At 40.1% G+C, this 21,892-nt stretch overlaps 1 protein-coding gene across 6 annotated transcripts in view; it reads right to left on the reverse strand.

Annotated features, from left to right (window-relative positions):
- The window catches only part of Fam135b (family with sequence similarity 135, member B), a 268,886-nt gene that overhangs the window by 80,359 nt on the left and 166,635 nt on the right, over positions 1–21,892 (reverse strand). For 5 of the 6 annotated variants that reach the window (XR_005487230.2, XM_008765601.4, NM_001427631.1 and 2 more), the window contains 3 exons: positions 13,772–13,911; positions 8,026–8,096; positions 4,410–4,583 (listed from right to left, as the gene is read on the reverse strand). Coding sequence is in view for 5 of the 6 variants with exons in the window: in XM_008765601.4 (XP_008763823.1) it covers positions 4,410–4,583; positions 8,026–8,096; positions 13,772–13,911 (385 nt within the window). In the remaining variant the exon portion in view is untranslated. Of the gene's footprint in view, positions 1–4,409; positions 4,584–8,025; positions 8,097–13,771; positions 13,912–16,236; positions 18,452–21,892 lie in introns of all 6 variants that reach the window. The other variant, XM_039080217.2, reaches the window with a different exon arrangement.

The following is a 21,892-nucleotide window of genomic DNA, read 5'->3' on the forward strand; positions in this document are numbered from 1 at the left end:
GGATTTGCAGAGGGGAAACAAGGAAGGGGGATAACATTTAAAATGTAAATAAATAAAATAACCAATAAAAAAGACAAAAGAAAAAAGGGGGTTCAAATGAGTAAGGCAATATTGTAGTGTAGTAGAGGTTGAACAGCAGCTAATGAGAAGAGAAGAATGACAGGCAGGAGAGATGGCTCAGCGGTTAAAGGCTAGGCTCAAAACCAAAAATATAAGAGAAGAGAGGAGAAGTTTCTGAAGTAACCTGGGGGAAATGACTGAGTACTCAGAAATGGTGTGGCACCATGGAAAGCCTCATATGACTATGAGGGCTAGCAGGAGTTACAAGCCAGCCACACCTACATGTTAGGGCCTTGGCTAAGTTTGAACCTCCTACTTTATCACGTGTCAGATTAATAGTGCACTTGACCCATGGAGCATCAAAGACTCCTAACATTAACGAAAGTTTGTTTTAAGTGTAAGGCCTTAAAATAATGACTTGGAATAAAAACTAGTGACTATCCTTGGTAATATAACTGATATCAAAATCACTCAGTCATTAGCATGTGGGATACCAATCTTAATTTAATTCCCTAGTTTTAATTGTTTTACCATAAATAATTTGAGGATAATTTAAAATGTGTGGGAATAGTATATACATAGGCTACAGGTAAACATATTGTTTCATATTATTACCTTGAGCTTCTGGGTACTTGAGGGTGCCCTGCATTAGTGAAGGACAATTGCATACATTCTATAAAACTAATAATATTTGAATTTTTATGGTTTAGCGGTTTTTTGAGACTGGGTTTTATTTATATATGCCAGCTTGGTCGAGTTCCTGGTCCCCGTGCCCCCACTTCCGAAGTGCTGAGGTTACAGGTGTCAACTACCACATCTGCTTTTGGATTTGTATTGGACCAAGAGTTAAAGTAAGTTTACCATTCAGCCAGTAGGAACATTGTAGAATAAAGAAACATGCACATAAAGAATCATGACCCCTTCTGAGATATCTGCCAACAGAGAACTAAAACACTTGTTATTTAATTGTGGCTTTTATTCAAAAATGAGTCCCTGGGAAAGACTCAGTTCTACCTATTTGAAGATTAAAAATTACATTTTCTTTGGTCTTTCTCAGTAAAAGTTAAAAAGTCTTCTGAGGTTAAATTTTGGTTCCACACCTGCTTTATTATTGTTGGATCTCACGGATGCTATAAAGTTTTTTGGTTTTTTTTTTTCTGGAAAAGCTGGTGCTTGCCCTATTTGACAAGTATTTCCCACAAGCTAAAAGGCTTCCCTTTGTTCCAGCTACCTTGTGCCAAGACAGAAATTCTTCTTGCAAAACCCAGAGAGGGGAAGGCGGTTCTATTTTTACCCCATCTGTGAAGTTTAGCTCTCCAGCAACTGTATGCACTGTATCCCATCTGGAAAGCTGCTGCTGAAAAACCTGTAAAGTGTGCTCTGATCAAAAGGTTAAACTTTCTGCTTAGATATCCTGGCTCCAAACCCATGGTTAGAAGGTATCAGAGCTCTTAGAAACACTAGAGCCAAAAATTAATGTCAGGTGCTGGGGACCCTTTGGACCTCTCAGTTGAATTGCTCTCTGCACTACTGCCCCTCCTGCCTGAGGAAGCTTGGGGGGGTAAGTCTTGAGGGTTTTTCTCAGGCACAAGTCTTCAGTGCCCCTCATACTCAACTGACTTGCATTCAACCCATGGATACATCATTAATTAAACTGTCAACATCTGACCCCAATTTACCTTCTCAATTCAATTTTCAGTGTCACACTTTTTTGTCCCTTGGGTGGAGCAAAAAGGAAAAAAATCTGTGTCTCTTCTGTAAAGCTTTTCTTTTAGCCACGAGGAGGGGTGACCCTCCCGATGCAGAAAGCTAAACCTGCCATTGTCAAGAGCTTATTAGTGCTAACAGAGTGGTCCAGAATATGCCAGGTGCTTTACAAATCATCGTCATCATCATCACCATCACCATCATCATCACCATCATCATCACCATCCATTGGATGCATACATACCCAAGGGCTTCCCATGCACTGTCACTAAAACCTTCCAGCATTCTGGATGGCTTACAGACTCAAGTCTCTTAAAGCCAGGGGCACGATACATGCATCTCAGAACTGCTAGTTCCCACATTACTAGCATTGCTTCAAGAACTTTTATTTTTAAATATATTCATAATGTGAGACAGTCTACATGGTTTTATTGTATACAGCCATAATCTCTGTTGGTTTTTTATCACAAAATTCTTTGTTTTATATATAAATACATGTGTCTGTATGGTGAAACATATATTTAGAGATGTGAGATAAGCTCTTCAAAGATCCCCCAGTAAGTAAGTGACCAAATTAAGCAACCAGATGCTCCTGACTCTGGGACCCAGAACCCCTTAAAATCCCTTCCTTTCCCATCTGTGCTGTTGTCTGGCCTCCAGAGGAGCAGTTTCTGCTGATCTCAGGGCAACACCTGCTATGTCTCACCCTTGGCACACAGATCCTACCCTGAGACATTCATAGAAGCAGTGTTTCCTGATCCGAGGGGATTACCCAGCTGGGGAACTTGCCTTGCAGGAGACCAGTACTCTTCTTTCTAGAGTGGCAGCTTCCCAAGGTCAGGGTTGTTTTCCCCCATTCCTATGTTATAACATTTCTCTAACATTCTGCTATAACAGCCTATCTAATACAGCATACCCATATCAGAATTCTGGACTCTCCGAAGCAAAGGTCTGTTCTGAGGACCCTGCATGTCCTTTGCAGACTCACTGTGTATATGTATCCTGATGCCTCTACTGGAGTACAACAGATCCTCCTTATGCAACCATTAGATGCCTGATGTATGCCCTTCTTTTCCTTCAATCTAGGACCTTTAATCTAGGAGCTAGCAAAGGGCATAAGAACATTAGACCCAGCTGGCCATGACCTTTTGACCTTGGCTTTCAGTTCCATGCTCACAACTGCTGTTCACTGGCTGTCTGCTCCTGAATCCCCCTTTCTTTTCCTCTTTGCTCTGATTTAACTTCCACTCAGACTTCCCACTGCTAGCATTTCCCCCAACTCTCCTCCCTGAAATCCAGGTTTGCCTTTCCAGAATCACTTTACCTTGCCCTTCAGCCACATACACTCTGTCTTCGGGTGAACCTTTTCATCCTCGTTACTCGATCCGCATCATGTCAATCAGTCTCACTGAGATTCTGAACTGACTCTGAGAGCAGAGAGCAGTCTTAAGCAGATGAGTAAACCGGGATCAAGGGTACAGTCATATATCATGTCCAAGAGCAGAGAACTCATTTTCTACTTACAGATCCTAACAGAGATCAGAGCGTTTTTGACATGGACATTGAAATCATCGAGGACCCTACGTTTCTCACATACTGGAAAACTGTCAGGAGTGTCTGGAACAGAGAACTGGACAAATCCCCTCTTCGTGCTAAAAGAATTTACCCCAAATTCTACTCATATATATATATATATGTATGTATATATATACACACATATATATACACATATATATATGTACATATATATATATTCATATGTGTTCTCAGTGTTTTAAAATTATATAAATGAATATATCCAACCAATCTGGGACATTGTTGAATAGCCCTGCTTAGCCCGCTACAGTAGCTCTTATGATCTCTGCCCCTTCACTTGTACAGTGAAGAAAACCTAAGTTCTCCTCTGCACCTTAGGGATGCTTTAGAGTGAGTCAACAAAGGGCAAAGGCAAAATATATTCCAAGCAAATGTGCATTTGAGAGAAAAGGAACTAGAGGAAAGAATAGATGTGGGCCTCTGTAATGTACTAGTCCTGTCACGAATGGCCCTCGTTAAACTCAGTGCGTCACAAAATAATGAAAGATGTGAATGTGGTAAAAAAATCCTTGTTGGGGAGAAAGGAGATTGGCAGGTGTGGGAATAGAGAGAAAAAGGAGGGAGTAAGAATAATCAGAATATAAAATATACACATTTGAAGATGTCAAAATATAAATAATTTAAGCTTAAATTGAATATTAAATAAGAAAGAGCTAGGAACCTGGAAGATCCTAAAAGAAATCAAATGAATTGAAAAAACAAAGCAACTTTATATACATATCGGTGTTCCCAATTTTACAGACAGAGATTAGGTAGCTCAGATACACCAGGAGCTTCTCAAGTCACAGCTAGGTAAACATGAGACCAGGGGAAGAAGCCAAGTCCCCAAGGTGTGGGTTACAGTTTATAAGTCACCCATCCCTGGAATCCCCTAATGTCCTCTGGGATCCCAAAGTTCTCTTCAACCTTCTCTCACCTCTTTTGTGGGGCACAGTGAGACCCAAGCCCAAGCCAGCAACCAGAGACAAGCTTCTCCAGTGTGCTTCAGCACACTGTCTCTCAGTGATGTGTGTTATGAGTGGGTAGGGCTACCTCTAACGCTGTACCTGATCAGGGGCTGCTGCAGAGCCACCAGCGCAGCATGGATGGCCACTGAGATCACGGACAGGTGGAAGTAGTCGAACATGACAGGGACCTGGTGGTGCAGACCCCTCCGGGGATGGAAGTGCAGGCCAAGTGTGCGACTGCTGATCATCGGAGTCCCAGTCACATCTCTCAGCCTGAAAGAAAAGTGAATGAGCTCACATGAGCATGGTTTGGTTGGCCCTGTTGTCATTTAAGCAACTTCACTTTGCAGCCTCAGCCTCGATGTCTTACTCAGTCCTGCAATATTTCTCTCTTGTTAAAAGAATTTGTCCCTTGATTGATAAATGCAGGATGAAGAAGATCTCATAGCAGCTCTGGGCTTCAGCTCCTTTGTGAGCACCACTAAACCTGCGCCTCAGAGATGGGGTGATGACCAGCTCTTGCCCAGACTCCTCTCAAAGGCACAACTCTCTCGGACTCTTCCCATCTTTTCTCGCTCATAGGATGACCATTGTTCTTAAAACGATGCATGGATTTTATGAGGTTGTACTCGCTGTAGGATTTCTAACCCCAGGGGCAGGATCTTCAACTAACGAGCGCATGTTTACAGCACTAGCATTTCACTGGTACAAGGAACAATAGAGACAGTACTTAAGCCTGTGCTTATAGAAATAACTAATGACTAGACTGAGTGGTCAAAGGCTAAATGGCTCCCAGAACATACTGCTGAAATAGTCTGACCAGCGTTCTGAAGCGGCCAGTTACCTTTGGTCTACCACTTAGTATTCAGTGCATATCTGATCCTAAGAGACAGGTCAAAGACAGACAAACCCAGACGTACCTTTTGTTACAAAAAGGGAAGAGTTACTAAGCAGATGCTAAAAAGATGGCCTCTGTGACTCTGCAAGTTGCATTAAGCCAGAACTTGATTGGGGTATGCCACTATGAGCATCTTCTAGGATTGTTACAGAGAAGATCTCTTCTTCCTCCAGAGGTGATGGGCATATAGAGAACAAAGAGGGGGGAGGTAGAGGGAGAAGGTTCTCACTGCCAACCAAGAGACCACCCTTCCTTGTGATCCTCACTGCTTGTGTGCAAAGGAGCACCAGCTACTTAACTTTGAGTGCCAAATGTAACTTCATGCAACCCACACATTTTGTTTTGACCAGAAATAAACCTGATAAAGAGAAGGAGAGAATCCAGCCATGGGTGTCAGTAACTGTTGGCTTCAGGCTCACATTTATGTGGATGACAATGATCTGAGTCTTGACTGGATATTCTGTATTGACACTCATATAACGTGGTTGCTTATCCTATCCTACCCATAAAAGAATATGTGAAGCTAATGGGATTTGCTTAACTTGTTCACAGTCACAAGAAAAACTGCCATGCCAGACCAAGACTTTCTGACTCTCTTTTTTGCTGAGTTACTGCATAGCATTGCTTTAAGCCCATTTAGTCATCAGCTTCCAGCAGTGAGAAGAAGAAGTTGAGCATAACAGAAGCCTCCTTCATAAGGAAGAGTTAAAGAGAAAAGTAATTATTGTTCTGTGCTGTGCAATGGACAGCACCCACTTATGTGGAAGAAGCACACTTTCTAGGGTACCTCAATGTAGAGAAAATGCAGATGAACTTGGATATTGGAGACAGGAGAATGTCGAAAGTTCTTATAAAGGACCCAAACAAACAAAATAATTAAACAACAGCAAAAGTTAATGTCTTACAGGCAGAAGAGAATTATTCTGCATAGTCATAATGAATAAATTTAAAGCCAACTGAGAGAACACACTACCATCCCTTTACGTATTAATGAATTTCCTCTCTGCTGAGTTGTGCAGGGGCTGGGAGGGTTATGTGGGGATGAGTGTCCTGGCCCTGTGTAAGCAGATACTGATGAATGGTGACCCTGAGCAAACCGGGACTAATGGACCCTTTCAAGTCAGAAAACACAGATAGGGTAGTGGTCCAAAGCATGTGACTCCACTTCAGTATTTCTGACTTTGGGAACTGAGTTCTTTGGTGGAAAACAGAGCTGTCCTGTGTATTGTACTATTTGGCAGCATCTCTAGTTTCTTCGTATTAGATGCCAGCACCACTGTTACTATGGCCAAAGTCTAGGGACATCATTGTCATAGTAATACCTCAGAGGGCGGTCACCAGCTGGTCTACCGCTGATTAAACAACAGGCTCCCTATTTTTGTTTGTTTTCTTTTTGTGTGTTTGTTTGTTTGTTTTCTATAAGCTGCTAAGAGGAGAAAAGAAAAACTAAACAATCTACTTGACTTAATAATGATTCAAAGCCTGATTTCTAGCTCATAAGTTATTGAAATTTGGAAAAATGTAGGAATTTGCCCATGTCCTAGTTAAAGAGTGCTTTGCACAATGAGTTCCCTGTATCTTTCTCTCAATTACCTGCTCTTCTGCTGGCAAGGAAAACTCATCAAATGCATCCACTGTGAAATGTCATTAAAATTATTAGATCTTGTCAGGCAATAATTTCTGGGATGTTTAGGATCGACAGTGTGGTTCTGTAGGCAACTAGACATATGGAGAAATAGAGTTTATGAAGTCAAGAGTTATAGGGGCCTCAGACTGGGTGGTCACTGGAGGGATGAAGACAGAGACCTCAGATCAAGGTAGGGGTATGAGAAGAAGAAACTGGGTCTTTGATACTGAGGGGTAGATGGATGGACTTCCACCATCCCAGGGAAATCCCATCTTAAGCGTTCTTGTCAAGAAAGAAACAGCTCTCTCTGTCTCTGTCTCTGTCTCTGTCTCTGTCTCTGTCTCTCTCTGTCTCTCTCTCTCTCTCTCTCTATCTCTGTGTGTGTATGTGTGTGTATGTTGAGAACATCTAGATAAAGAAGGCCTAGTTTTAAAAAAAAAGTCTAAAATTGAGAGAAGAGCTTAAAGGTTTTTGTGTCATATGTTTTAATATGTTGGGGAAATATTGTTTATTTAATTCCTAAAAGAATAAAAGAAGACTAAGAAGCAAATAGTGCATCCCAGGGTAGAGGGTAGAGGTCAGCTCAGGGTAGACAGCAGAAGTCACAGAACAAACTTGAACAATGCAGTTATAAAAAGGAGGAGAACTGCCCCTGCTTATTTTCTCTGCAAGTTTTACATAAATAGATTTTTGGTTCTCAGAGAGTGGAAGAACAATAACAGATGTTCAGTGTGAACACATGGTACCACAGTAAAAATGATTTGAAAGGGATTTTGATCGTCTAGACTTGCAGAGACATTGCTCTAAATGTTCCCACATAGGAAAAAAAGTGTGCTTCTAGTAGAAGACACCTATTAATAAGGCAAGAAGTTGGCAGTTTTCCATGTGCAGAACCTGAACAACATGGCTCCAAGTGGGTGAGATCTTCCAGGCTCTCGCAGACAAGGTGGAATGGCTAATCTTGGCTGTCGACTTGACAGCATCAAGAACCAGCTAATACCCAAGCTGTCAGGCACACCTGTGAGGGCTTTTCTTGATCAGTTTACTTGAAGCGGGAAGACGGGGACAACACAGATTACCAGAAACTGGTTATCGTAGAGAAACTATGAGGGTTCTGTCTTTGAGGAAGCCCCATGTGTGAGTTAGTGGTGGGAGAAAGAACACAGGCCAAGGATGTTCATGACACTCACTGCTGCTCACTGTCCGTATAGTGCAGGTCCACCTTGAGCTGAAACTCAACCTCGCTCAGTGCATCTTCTACCTGAAAGAGAAAGACCAAGCAGTTCAGCAGTCAACTAGTAATCTGGTTGGGACGTTTAACTGACTGTTTCGTTAAGCAGAAAAACAGAATCGTGGTATAAAGTGCCACAGATGTGTAGTGAGACTCTTTCTGTGTACCATGTGGAATTCTGGATAAGCAGGGAACTTAGGAATATTAGATGGAAAATGGAAGGAGTAGATTTATACAGACACCCTGGTAAAAGTATATTTTCAACAATTATTAAACAAGCGTCCTTATAAGACTCAATCTTCATTGTCTGGTTGAAATACAGACTCACCTAAGAAGTAAGCCTCTAGGGATATTTACAAGGGTTTATTTAACCTCTGGTGTGTAAATGAAAGATCGTCCTGGTTAGATAAATTGAATTGGAAAGACCCGTCACGAGTGTGAGATGGTACTTTCCCTGGACAAGTATCCTGAACTACATAAAAGAGAGAGGCAGGCTGAGCATTTGCATGTACTGATTGCTCCCTGATTCCTGTTTGTGGGTACAAAGTACCCAGCTGCTTCAAGTTCCTGTGACCTTAATTTCCCTGCTGTGGTGGGCTATGCTTGAACTGTGAGCTGGATAAATCCTTGTTTTTGTCAGCTTATTTTTATCACTGAAACTGAAAAAGGGGAATTAACATAGTCTTTCTCGCAAGCATTTTAAGTCTCATTTTTGTATGGATTTGACATGGATTCCAGGCTTGAGTAAGAGACTAAATAGCTTCTGCTAGGGGAAGAATGATGGAGTAACCTGTCAGCAGAACGAGACTTGTGCAGTAATGCATGACATTACCACGTACACTCAAATTTCCCCACTCATGGCTGGGAGCACCATCCACATGTTGTGGGGAGGAAGCTGCCATTCAGTCTGTTTAAGTAATTTCCAAGGTGACTCAAGCTCCTTCAACTTTATGAACTCTTTCCCTCAATTTTAGTTTTATCCATGTGTTTATTTTTACATTAAAAAGGGGAGAAGAGATAATTCTTCCCATATGTGACCCCCAAATACTGTTCTCAGGTCTTTTATATGCTATACACCAGTCTTCATGATCTGTACTCTGTGGATTTCCTTGGTATTGGTGCTGCCTCGTGCCATAGGGCTTAGGTTCCTGTCTTCCTTCTGCCTGGCTGAAGCCTGCCTCTGCAACTCACAGTGAGTTACTTCCTTTCTGTCTTCACATTCAGCACTTCTGAGTACAATAGCTTGTTTTCAGCTCATAAATTGGAAACCCGAGAGCTAAATCCGTGAGCCAGGCACATTTTGTTTAGTCCCCAAGGTATTTTAAAAAATGTTTTGAACAAGTTGCAAATGTTGAAAATTCAGGTAATTCACATTCACAGGAGGAAAAAAAATCTTTGGATCTGGCAAGGTAGGGCTGACATTTGTTAGCTCTGTTTGGATCAGGCAAATCCTTCAAATACCATGGGTTTACACACTATGGTGCTTCTCTACTTGAGGCAAAGCACCCTGACTATTTTCTTGCCATATGTCTCCCCTAATCTCCTCATCATTAAGGAATACATTAGTTCTTATTCATTGTACACTCCAACTTCCAGGAATAGTGTCCTGCTACAGAGACTATGTGTATTCATCTTTGAAGAATAAAACTGTTCTCCTACATTTGCATATTTTGATTTTTCTTTCTTTACAAGAATACCCTCATCCCATAGGAACAGACATCACCCATCCAAAGGTTTCTTTGTAAATGTCTTGTTGGATACGCATAATTCAAGCAGATACATACAAGTAGAATTTATCTTTAGGCCTTTGTGGTTTAAAAAATTGTTATTTTAAAAAATTATTTAAAAACTAACATTTTACCGAATCCAGGGGCTATAAATAACTTGTTTATTTTGCATAACCACAAATCCTGCTTCATACACAACCAAAGGGACTCAAGCTCTCACCACAGGTTCCCTGGATATAAGATGAGAAAAGTAAATCCCCTAAACGCCTTCTGAGCAAGCACTGAGTATTGAGAACTTCCTGTGAATACTAGATTTTACAGGCTGCAATTCTGTGAGGCCTGAGACTAGACCGAGCCTGATTATGACTTTCATTTGTTTCCCCATAAGCCTTACATGCAAGATAACTACACATACATGTTTATAGAAGCCCATATATTACAAAGGCAAGATACCTACATATGTATGTTTATCACAGTGACTTATTCCCCCCACCCCAAGATCCACTGTAGCCTGCAAGCTGAGGGGGCAGCTTCTAAAGTCAGAATGCACGCGAACAAATCCTGAATCTATTTATTGAATCTCTGTTGGTTCTTTTCTTTCATAACATGGGAGTGAAATAATTCCACTTACTCTACAGAATTATACTCAGTGAACTAAATAAGAAAGTTATTTAGTATACAAAAAGGATTGGTCAGTTTCAAATAATACAATTTGTTATGGTTGTTGTTATTTCTACTTTACTACTGAGCTTGAAATTCAGAGGATAGGTTCTCCCAATGCATCTTCATGGTGGTCAGGAATGCTCTTTGGAAACTTAAACCATGGCATTGTCACATCTCTAGTGGTGTGATGGAGACAAGTCACAGCTCTAAGTCTCTGAATGCTCATCTATCACATGCAGGTGAGAAAGCTCCTCATTACATTGCAGTGACTCAATGAAAAATTACATTCAGAAAAAAATCCCAATGGAATTCCTCTAACAAATATGAGACGCTCTTGGTGATAAGATCTTTTGGACAGCCCTTATAGTTTGTATCACTGTCTAAAAGGAGCTTGACTTCCCTCAACTACCTCGGGCTATCACTGGTATCTTCGGGAGTATGACACACCCTAACAGTCCATTTCTGCTGACTGTTATATACATGGAGTGCTCCATCTCCCAGGTATAACTGAACTCAGCTCTCTAGGCTACCTTTGCCTGTCATGTGGATCAGCTTTTGGCTTCCTCCATTTCTCAGATGTTGATATCTTTGTCTTGAGACTCATCGATAGAGCCAACAGAAGACACTGCCTTCATGCCCTTGGTCTCATTTATAATACTTGTACCTTGGTCAATCTCATCCCTTTCCTTTGGATTAAATCTCCAAGGTTGTTGCCTCTATAACAAGGTAAATAGGCTACATTCAGTGAGATGACTATGGTTGCCCACAGCATATCCTGACCTTTCTTTTTGATGTTCACATCTGTGGCTTTCCTGTGCCAGTTGATAAAATTTTTGAAACCCAGTCCCTGTCACCCTAATTTGCCATTGACTCATCTATTATTTTCCAGTGTACTGTTGTTCCAGGTCCTAAAGCTTTCAAGTGTTTTCTGTGGGAAGACCACCAAAGCTTTCTTGCTCCAAATCAACTTAGCCGTACCCTCCTAGTCTCTGAAGCACTCACTAGATTGACAATGAGCTTGGGAACTAGCATTTTGCAAAGCATTACCTAGCTTCTGTCCTATGAGTGTACAAAGGAATCTTCCTATAGAGATTTCCTATACCTATGAAACAGTGGTGCTGAACCTTTGTAATCCTGTGAGCCTTTAACACACAGTTCTTCGTACTGTGGTGACCTCCAACACTATAATTGTTTTTGTTACTACTTTAAAATTGTAATTTTGCTACTGCCATGAATCATAATGTAATTACCTGTGTTTTCTGATGGTCTTTGGCCTGTGAATGGGTCATTTAACCTCTAAAGGGTTACAACCCATATAAGAACTCTGCATATAATTTTGTTCATAATCCCTTTTTGTTATAATCGTTCCCTCTCCTTCTTCATAGGGTTAAGTATCTTCTTGTTTAATCTATACATCTTCATTGACTTGACTGCTGAGAATATAGTTCTCATAGTTCTCCACATGTGAACTATCATTAGACAATGGAGATGCTATGCATATTTTTCTGGTAGATTTACCCTGACAATGGCTTTGTCTCTGTTTCTGAGTCTGTTCTTTTCTCTGGCTCATTCTACCAATCCTCTGTCTTCTTATTTTGTAATTTTCCCTAAAGCTTGTACATCATTACAACATATATGATTAAAATACTCTAGGGCTTTCACAGACCCTGTAAAATGTCCCATCAGATTCTTTGGCTTCTAGTTAATTCTCTTTATATTCCATACTTCGTTTTGGTTCTCATCCATGACCTCACTAGAGAGACTGGATCTTATTTTCTACAGTGTGCTCATTGGATAAATACCCATTATTCAAATGAGTATTGTCCAGCATATTGCTGAATGCAGCTGACAGTACATTTTCTGGCCACTGGCTATACTTTATGGCAACCCTTTAGTTTCCATAAATCAATAGATACATATTTGAAAGGAACTAATATGTTCATATTTCATCTCCAATGCAGTATTTCAGACTTGTCCTGTTCACTTGAGTCACTACTGCTCGAGCGATAGTGATTGGCTGAAACACTTCTTGATACCATATAGATTATTCTTAAGACAGTAAATATTAGTTTATAGAGAAAAGCAAGCTTGCATGCAGAAGAAAACATTATATCCTGAGAAACATGCTCTCTATTCAGTGTCAGTCTGCTATAACTCACAAGGTTGAAGCTGCAGGGTTTTAAACTGTTAAGGATAGGAGCCGACTATGATGCAACTGAGATGGAATGATGCTTAGATAATGCATGGGTGAATCTCATAGGTAAAGACCAGCATCAAAGCACCAGGCATACGCTCCTTTTTGCTACTTTCTCTCCAGCATATAGTACAGACATTGTGAGTATTCAGAAATCCTTCTCTGGAGAGCTATGTGAGTTAATTTGCAGCAGTTTTTGCTGTCAATGAGGTAAGCCAGGCCTGACCTCATTACATAGATCATAAAAGATGTGTCCAGGAAGACAAGGGTTGGAATACAGGCACAGTTTTCAGGTTAGGTGTCTGCTACATAGCAGGGGCAGGGAAGGCAATGTTAGCCAGAGTGTTCTTAGTTTACTTAAAGTACTGTCCTTTCTAGCATAAATTCTTTCATTGTAGAATAATCAGCCGGGATGTGGCCACAAAGATCCAAGTTGTTAACCCAGGGAATAAGAACAATAAATTCTAGAGGCCTAAAGGGGAACATTTTAGTCAAGCTCCTATCAAAAAGAACAATGTACCAAGCTTGGGGCTTCTTTCCTCCTCTCTGGTCTGTCCTTTCTCTTTGTCTGATGGACTATCCTACTTATTTCTGAAAGGAAACTCCTCTGTGAGTGATTGCCAGCCCCAGAACTTGAGCATCCCCAAGTTCTTTCTGTATATATGGGGCCCTTGATTTTTCAACCAGCAATGGGCAGTCTTGCTAAACAAGACATAATACTTCTAATTTGCCTGCTAACTGAGCTATCAGTCCTTGAAGACAGGAGGGCTTGTCGCCTTCTTCTACTTCTGTTTTTTATCCAATGACCTAACCCAGAGCTTGAAAAGAGCAGGTAATCAAAGACATCTTTTGAGGAATTCCTGGGCACCATGCTTGAGCAGAGGTACATAGGAACAAGAGAGAAGTGACTTCATGCAACTGAGGCTTTATGGAGTGAGTGGGCATGTGAATGAGAAGAAGAAAACAAATACATCAGAAGTAGGTGAATATCTGAACCATAAATTCTTACCATATTTCAGAATCAATCTGTAGCCTCTCCTTCACTCTTGTGGAATCCAGCATGAGAGGGAAAGGTTTAATCAAGAAAGACAATCTCTTGTGGCTGGCAGATCAAGACTTACCCTCTCACCATCTAAGAGCAAATGAACCCGGAAAAGCATGGCATCATTTATGGACACTTCTTCATTTCTGTATAAGATCTGGAAGATACGACTGTGCACAACACTCTCATGGACACAGGCTGAATGCAGGCTGCTGCTCTCTGCAAAACAGGAAATCAATAGGAAGCCACGAACTCCAGAAACATGCTGAAACTACAATACCATCAGGTGTCTTTCTGGTGTTGAGAACACTTAATTCTAAAACTTAAGATCACAAAGGGGTGATAGCCCATCACTGGAGTAAACTATCTCACCAAAGAGCCTTGATCAGTGCCTTATAAGCCACATGACTCTGGTAAAGTCACTCTTGCTGTAAGCAGTATACCTTTCTGGAAGTTAGTACCTTCACAATCTCTCACCTGATCACATGAATCCATTCACCTCCATCCAGGAAACAAGAAATATGGTTTATGAAGTAGAGAAGGTGCCCTGTCTACGAAGACTCCCTAGTGTTTACAGAGCCCACCCTCTATTCCCCCACACACACAAATGCTGCCATAGTCTTTGTGATCTGAGGAATGTTCTGTTGAGAAATTTAGGCAAATATTACATTCTAATCATACTTCTTTATCAAGCACATGAATGGAACACATTATGTTGGAGCTTCAGTGTGTTCTGTTTTCTATTTCATAATCAATAAAAAATTTTAATGTTAATTCAAATAAACAGCAAAACTAATCTGCATCCATTGCCCAGGGCCATCATGTGCATAAAATAGGTACATGCCTATGCTTACCATATATATTTCAGAGGGTAAAAGCATGTAATAAGTTAAGATTAATAATGTTAATATTTATGCAAGGCAGTGATTACTTATTTGTAATAGCATACATCTATAAAGCTATAAAGCAATCTTAACAGCTTCCAAAGAACTTTAAATGTGCCTTTTCTAATCTCCAAGAAAAATTCTTATAAGTATGCTACAAAATTAGAAGCTACTGCCTCCTTATTTTCTTATTGGGAATTGAAGGCTCATATTTATACCAAATTCATTGGGTCAAATATAAACTTCAAGTGATATTACTTGAAGATAGCTGTGGGAAATGATAAGGTTGTAAATGGCCCGGCAGAAATGATGATATCCTAAAGAGGCAGTTGTGGCTCTCAATCTGGCTATACAACTATTGGAACAATGGGCCAGAAGAACTGGGAAGTTTCTTGATAATAGCATGCTGGGAGAAGGAAAGAGCTCCAGTCAGCCTGGAGAATCTGTCTCCCTAAAAGATAGCACATCGAGTTCTTACAACTTCTCAGACCATTTAAGAAGGTAAGACTGAAACCCAGATAATGATGGACCCATGGTGCATAGGACCACACCTCAAAGGATTGTTAGATAAAGTGCATAGGAACATAGTTCTCACCCCCTACTTAAATGTCCATCTCACTTCAGGACTTCAAGATAGACTGAAGGTCTCTTTGCTTATCATTATTCTTTTTTCTGGTGTGGACACATTGAATACTTTTCTTTATTCTTTCTCCTTTTAATTGGCTTATTAAGAATGGGAAGGTGGCTGACCTAACACAAGGCAGAGATTGTGAACCTTAACTTCCAAGTTCTGTAGCAAGGCTGCAAAGGGTACACCCTTGTGAACGAGATACTTTTACTTCTAGAAAGAGCCCAAAGAATGAACCACTCATTTCTTCTACAGAGTGACAGAACAGAGAACTTTTAAATCTATCAGTTTAGAGTCCTGAAAGTCCAGCCATTCAGATATCTTGGTTTCAGACACCCATTCTCCAAAGTTGTGAGAAATATATGTCTGTAACATTAGTTTTTTTACAACTACCTTTGTTAAAACATTCACTATGGAAAGGCACCATGTAGGATTGTCCTCATATCTGTCTACCGAACAGAAAATGAAGCTCCAGGTAAATGATGAAATTTACTACATTCCTGGTAAAATGTTAGTACTCTACAAAGCACAAAAATGGAATAGCATTATGGGAGATTAAATGTGAGCAGTTACCCATAGGCTTTTAAACTGTAATCTCAGTTGGCAGCACTGTTTAAGCAGGTTTAGGAAGCCCTGGTGGAGGAAATGTTACTGGAGTCAGGCCTTTAAAGTAAAGACCCTTACCTACATTCATTTTTCTACTCTATCTGTTTTGAAGTTGCAGTTGAGGATGTGAGATCTCTGATTTTTGCTCTACCTACCATGACTAATACTTGCTGTCACTGCCCCCGACCCCTACCCTACCTAACCCTCTGGGACTGTAAGCCAAAATAAATTTATTCTTCTATGTGTTCTAAATTCCACTGTTAAATTCAAGTTAAACTAGAATTTAAATAGAATCTCCTCTGTGTATAGATTCCTCTGTTTTTATTTCCTGAATATTCCTTACCTCTTTCCACTTTCCTTCCCCTGTCAGAGCCTGGCTGATAAGTCAAACCAACAACTTGAAAGCTGGATGGATGGAGTAACTACCTTGAAGGTCAGAGCAGCATGCGCCATCTTCTGCCAGGGGGGACAGCTGGCAAAAAACCACAGCCTGTTTCTTTTCTAGGGAAGCGACATCATCTGTTATCACAGCAGCTTTTCCTATGAAATATTGCCATAACCACACTGATCAAGGGGGAGTGCTGTTGATATAAAGAAGACCAAACAGATCAGGATCCTATGACCTGTAACATCCAGGGGCTGGTGAGTATACACTGATGGCATTTTGGCTATGTTGAGAATTGGCTTTCTAGATAGTTTCAGTTGAATTCAGTGTCATTACATAGGTCTTTAAGGACAAATGTCTCCTGACTTAGATCAGATTGGCAAACGAGGGTATAGGATACCATTTGTCATCACTGAAAATCCCAAAGTCCCAGAACACCTTCTTCATCCCAAGACAGGCATTTAGCAGATTTCTGTTTCCATCGTCACCCAACAAGGGATTATATGCTCATTTGTAAGGGAAGGTACACCAGTCATGACATCTTCCTTGGAAGTGAACACCATTGCGACTGTACCTATGCAGCCCTATCGGGATTCTCCTCCAGTGATGATAGTCCATGTGTGGATACCCCAACCTTTTTTGTTCTTCGTATAATAATGAAGGGAAAACAATTCTCTTCTTGGCAAAAATATTTCCTAAAATATTTTACCCTGGATCCTCTGCTCTTTTGGGGTATGTTTCCCTATAAGACTGGGGGATCCATTCACATCATCTATGCATCTTCTTACTCTCATGACCAGACACACAGAACATGGGAAGGGTAAAGTATATAGTCTGTATCATTCAGAGACCTAAACCACAATGGCCTGATTTGGTGACAAAGGTCTATAATCCCAGCTACACAGGAGGCAGAATCAGGATAATTGTATACCTGCCTGAGCTACAGAACAAGTTCAAGTCCAGTTTCGGTAACTTGGTTAATATTCATCTCAAAGCAAAAATTCAAAAAGAACTAGAGAACTATCTGAATTATAGAAAAGTTATGTGGACTACATAAAAGATGAAGCCATGATACCACCAGATAAAAAAGAAAATTAATGCACATGTTGCAGATTTGTCCTCTATTCTCATTTTGGATGTATTTATGAATACTGAAATCTCCTCATACAACAGATCTACTCTAAGAACACTGTAAGAGGACATATACTTGAGTCTTCCCAAATACTTCTCTCCTTCTCCATGTCAGAGATTAGCACCAGGTATGAGATGCATAAGGGCTTTAATTAATGAAAGGACAGGTTCAAAGACATACGTGAAGAAGAAAAAGGAGGAGTAGAAGAGGAGGAAGAGGAAAAAGACAATGACAATGATATTTGGGGAAAGAAGGTGGCATGTACCAAAGTGAACAGGGCAGAGAAATGCCTTCATTCGGCTCAAAGAGCAAGAGAACAAGTTTTATGACTTGATCTTTCTAGTTCCCCCTATTATGAATGAAATGAATACTTATCATACCTATAGACCTTTGAATGTTTAAAATTCTGATGATGGTCCTATCTGCTGAGACAGTCTTCATACACATCAGACACACACAATCTTGGTGGGAGGAGCTCAGTGACCATGGATGACAAGCTGGAGCTCCCACTCATCTAACAGACTCCAATGACAAAAGGACACTCACTAATCATTTACTCCTGACCTTGGCTCTGCTTGAACATAGGACTTCTGCAAGCAATTAGGTTGTGAGAAATGATCAAAAAGTCAAAGATACTCACCAGATCCCCAGGCTGGAATCCAGCTAAGTGGGCACTGTGATGTGCACTAAATAGAATACCAAGACTCCACCTCTGAACTTTGATTTCAACCCATATTCTGTGAGAGAGTGCTGCTTTCCCCCATTAGAAAACACGGCTTTGGAAAAATCATCAGCTGAGTGTGGAAGTCCCTCCAGGATTTCAGAAGAAGAAAGACTGCTCAGAACAGGGTCTTAGTCATTACAAAACCCACGCCTACTAATTTTCTGGATGTTTAGACTCGGGCAGGTAACTGAATCTGAGCTCAAATAACACAAAAAACTGTCCTTCCTAGTTTCCAGGAAATGATGGACACGGAATAAAGGTTTCAACTGTAAAATTCTCAAAACTCTGATTTCCAAGTAGGAGCAGGGTTAGCACGATGATGACTGTAGGCTGTTCGTTTTCAGCTTGTTCCAAGAAAGATGGAAAGATGAAACCAGATGATTACTTTTTTCCGCCAAACCTTTCAAGGAAGACACAAAGCAAAACCACATTGATAAGTAAATTCAAAATGTGATTCACAAGCTGCTGACTGCTGGGATTGGAGCACATACTGTAAATGGTATCATTTGATAACTGAACTAGCAACAACATGGTGGAAAAGAAGGAACTCATGAGGATCACAGAGGGCGTTGTTCTTGTTCTTGTTTTATTTTTGGTGGTGGTCTTTTTTTTTTTTTGGTCTTATTTGTTCAGTTTCTTTGTTAGTTTGGAGTTTGGTTTTGGGTTTGTTTTTGTTTGTGGTTTTTTTTTTTTCATTCTCTGTCTGTGAAATTTATAGAAACATTAGGAAGAGCAAATGTTCCTATCCAAATGATATCCAGATATGGTGTTGAGCAGGGAGGGACTATTTGTTCCCAGAGTACAAGGAAGCGAAGAAAGTAAAGACCAACATGAGAAACCCTCAATACTCTGTGGCCCAGGCCCTCTTGGGTAGAAGGCTGTTATGACTGCACTAGGACCTGTCTCCATGTGATAGAAAATGTGCACTGTGTAGAGCCCCAACTGAATATATAAGGGTGTTAGGTATGTTTTATGGTATAATTATATATTACCACAGATTGGGAGGTTTAGAATGCACAGGAAATTGTTGACTCAGCGTTCATGGCACATGGTACTGTGTACCCTTTTGTAATGGTAGCTATCATTCCCACAAAGTAGAGCCTTAGCTCTGCTGTCTTTTAATGTCCCAGGGTACAACACTGTTATGATAACCAAAGTTTGTCGTCAGTTTCAGAGATGATAAATATTCAGAGCACAGTGATATCTAAAGAGCATAGAGCAGGGACTCCAGAGATCTAAATAGCTGTTTGGACCAGCAAGGAGCTCACCTAGGTCATGAGCATCCTCATGAGCTCTAACGTTACTCACTCCTATAGATTTGGTTACCAACCCAATGTATAGAAATGAGAAGCTAATCAGATCCAGCATATGGAGAGTGGCTACTTTAACTCTGTAAACTCAGGGCTTTCTGGCCAATGTGGGATGGGGGAAAAGTATTTCTGATAACAAGGAATTTATAACATGCAGTTATCTGGAATACTGAAACCATGTAGTTCTATGAGTTATTGCAGTTAGGGAAGCATACCTCATTAGTGACATATCAATAATAGATTGCCAATTTACTATACTTCTGTGGCTATACTTTGTGACATATGCTTTATTACACCTCAATGACATTGACCATTTTTTGTTGTTTGCTATTTGAAGTACTCCACTGTGGATGTGATGCTGACTATTTTACAACTATGGGTATGGGTATAAGTTAATGCCTCTCATACATACCCAGATTAATATATTTTATGACTTTTAATAAACTAGATCCATTCATGCATAGACTTTATTTATTACATAGACTTTATTTATTACTGACCCAAACACATCAGGTCTAAGCAGAACACTGGGATTTCATATAGGGTTCCTGTGCTGTATGTCGGATTTACACTACTTACTGTCTGTGAGTGAGATCTTTGATTCAACTCAGTGAATAATTTCCCATTAAAGAATGCACCATTTTCTATGATGCTGCATTATTTGCAACATTTCATGAAGCATAATTGAAAACTGTTAATAAAAGTGACATTTTATGTACACAAAATTGAGTTGGAAAACAGGCATTTTTAATAACTATATGGTTACAAAACTACTACTACAATATGTTATAAAGAGAAGACAATTTTATTTTTCCCCACAAAGTCTGTTTTCCTTCCTCTTTCTTTGTTTTATGATAGCTTGTTTTAAGGTACATGGTATACAATATGTTCTCAGCAAGTTTTTTTATTAATTTATAATTTGACACTTTTTGGATAGTAACTTATGGTAACATTAAACCCTCTCCTTTCCTCCTTCCATTGCTCCACTGCTGTCGCTGTCTTCTTTCTCCGCACCAAGTGCCCATCCACTTTCATGTCCTCTTTTCTTTTCTTTTCTTTTCTTTTCTTTTCTTTTCTTTTCTTTTCTTCTCTTTTCTTTTCTTTCCTTTCCTTTCCTTTCCTTTTCTTTTCTTTCCTTCCTTCCTTACTTCCTTCCTTTCTTTCTTTCTTTCTTTCTTTCTTTCTTTCTTTCTTTCTCTCTTTGCTTTGTGACAAACAGGGTTTAAACAGGGTCACTTCTATATGAAATCCCAGTGTTCTGCTTAGACCTGATGTGTTTGGGTCAGTAATAAAGTCTATGTAATAAATAAAGTCTATGCATGAATGGATCTAGTTTATTAAAAGTCATAAAATATGTTAATCTGGGTATGTATGAGAGGCATTAACTTATACCCATACTTTACCATACTTTAGACATGGATGTGAAGTATGAATGCCCATGGCACATGAGTGACTCATCACTGAAGATGATGTCTTCAATTAGCTCAATGTGGTAGGTAGGGGCAGTCTGGATGCCCTCCCTATTTATGACTGAATATTCAGAGGTTCTAAAATACAGCTAGGAGCTAGCTTCAGATTGGTCATCCAAGGTCTAATGTTTTACATGCTCTGTATGCATCCCTTCTGTATCACATTGATTTTGGTGGTTTGAATAGGAATGGACTCCACAGCCACATGTGTTTGAATGCTCAACTCATATGGAGTAGCACTGTTAGGATGTGGGACCTTGTTGGAGTAGGTGTGGCCATGTTATAACAAGTCTGTCACTGTGGGGACAGGCGTTGAGAGATCTCCTATACTCAAGCTAAGCCCAGTGTGGCACAGTCTCCTTTTACTTCCTGTGGATCAAAATATAGAACTCTTGGCTCCTTCTCCAGCACCATATCTCCCTACCTGCTGCCATGTTTCTTGCTATCACAATATGACATAAACATCTGAAACTGTAAACGAGCCCCAATTAAATGTTTTTCTTTTTAAGAAGTGTCATGGTAATGACTCTTCACAGCAACAAAACCCTAACCAAGACATTGATTATATGAGCTTTCATTTTATTCATAAGGAAATTTATGAACATGTAGCTTATTTTATGTTCAATGTCAAATGTTAATAGCAGGGTGGCTCAATTGTGTTGTGGTGGTTGTTGTTTCATGTTCCTATTTCTTAACATGTTTACTTGATCTTTCACAATTCAGCTACATAACCATATTGGCAAAGGGCTAGACCCTTTTCTCTTATTGCTGAGAATATAATGGAAAGGGATGATCTCTAATACTGTGCACATTGATTCCTAATTGCTTTCTCTCACATTTCACTTCTGGTGATCTTTCACATCTATTCTGTTTCATCAAAAATTCTAGAATAGTACGAGAGTAGGCTTTGGTTATCAGAGCCACACAACTCTACATATTCTCAGTCAATAACCCCATTAGTCATTAATGAACACAAGGCAGAAGGAGGACAAATTGACAAAGTCTTCCCAAACTACTGCCATGGTTCTAATGTTGAGAGTTTCTCACTCCTAATTTACTCTG

Source organism: Rattus norvegicus, chromosome 7 (assembly GCF_036323735.1).
Source record: "Rattus norvegicus strain BN/NHsdMcwi chromosome 7, GRCr8, whole genome shotgun sequence".
Classification (NCBI taxonomy): domain Eukaryota; kingdom Metazoa; phylum Chordata; class Mammalia; order Rodentia; family Muridae; genus Rattus; species Rattus norvegicus.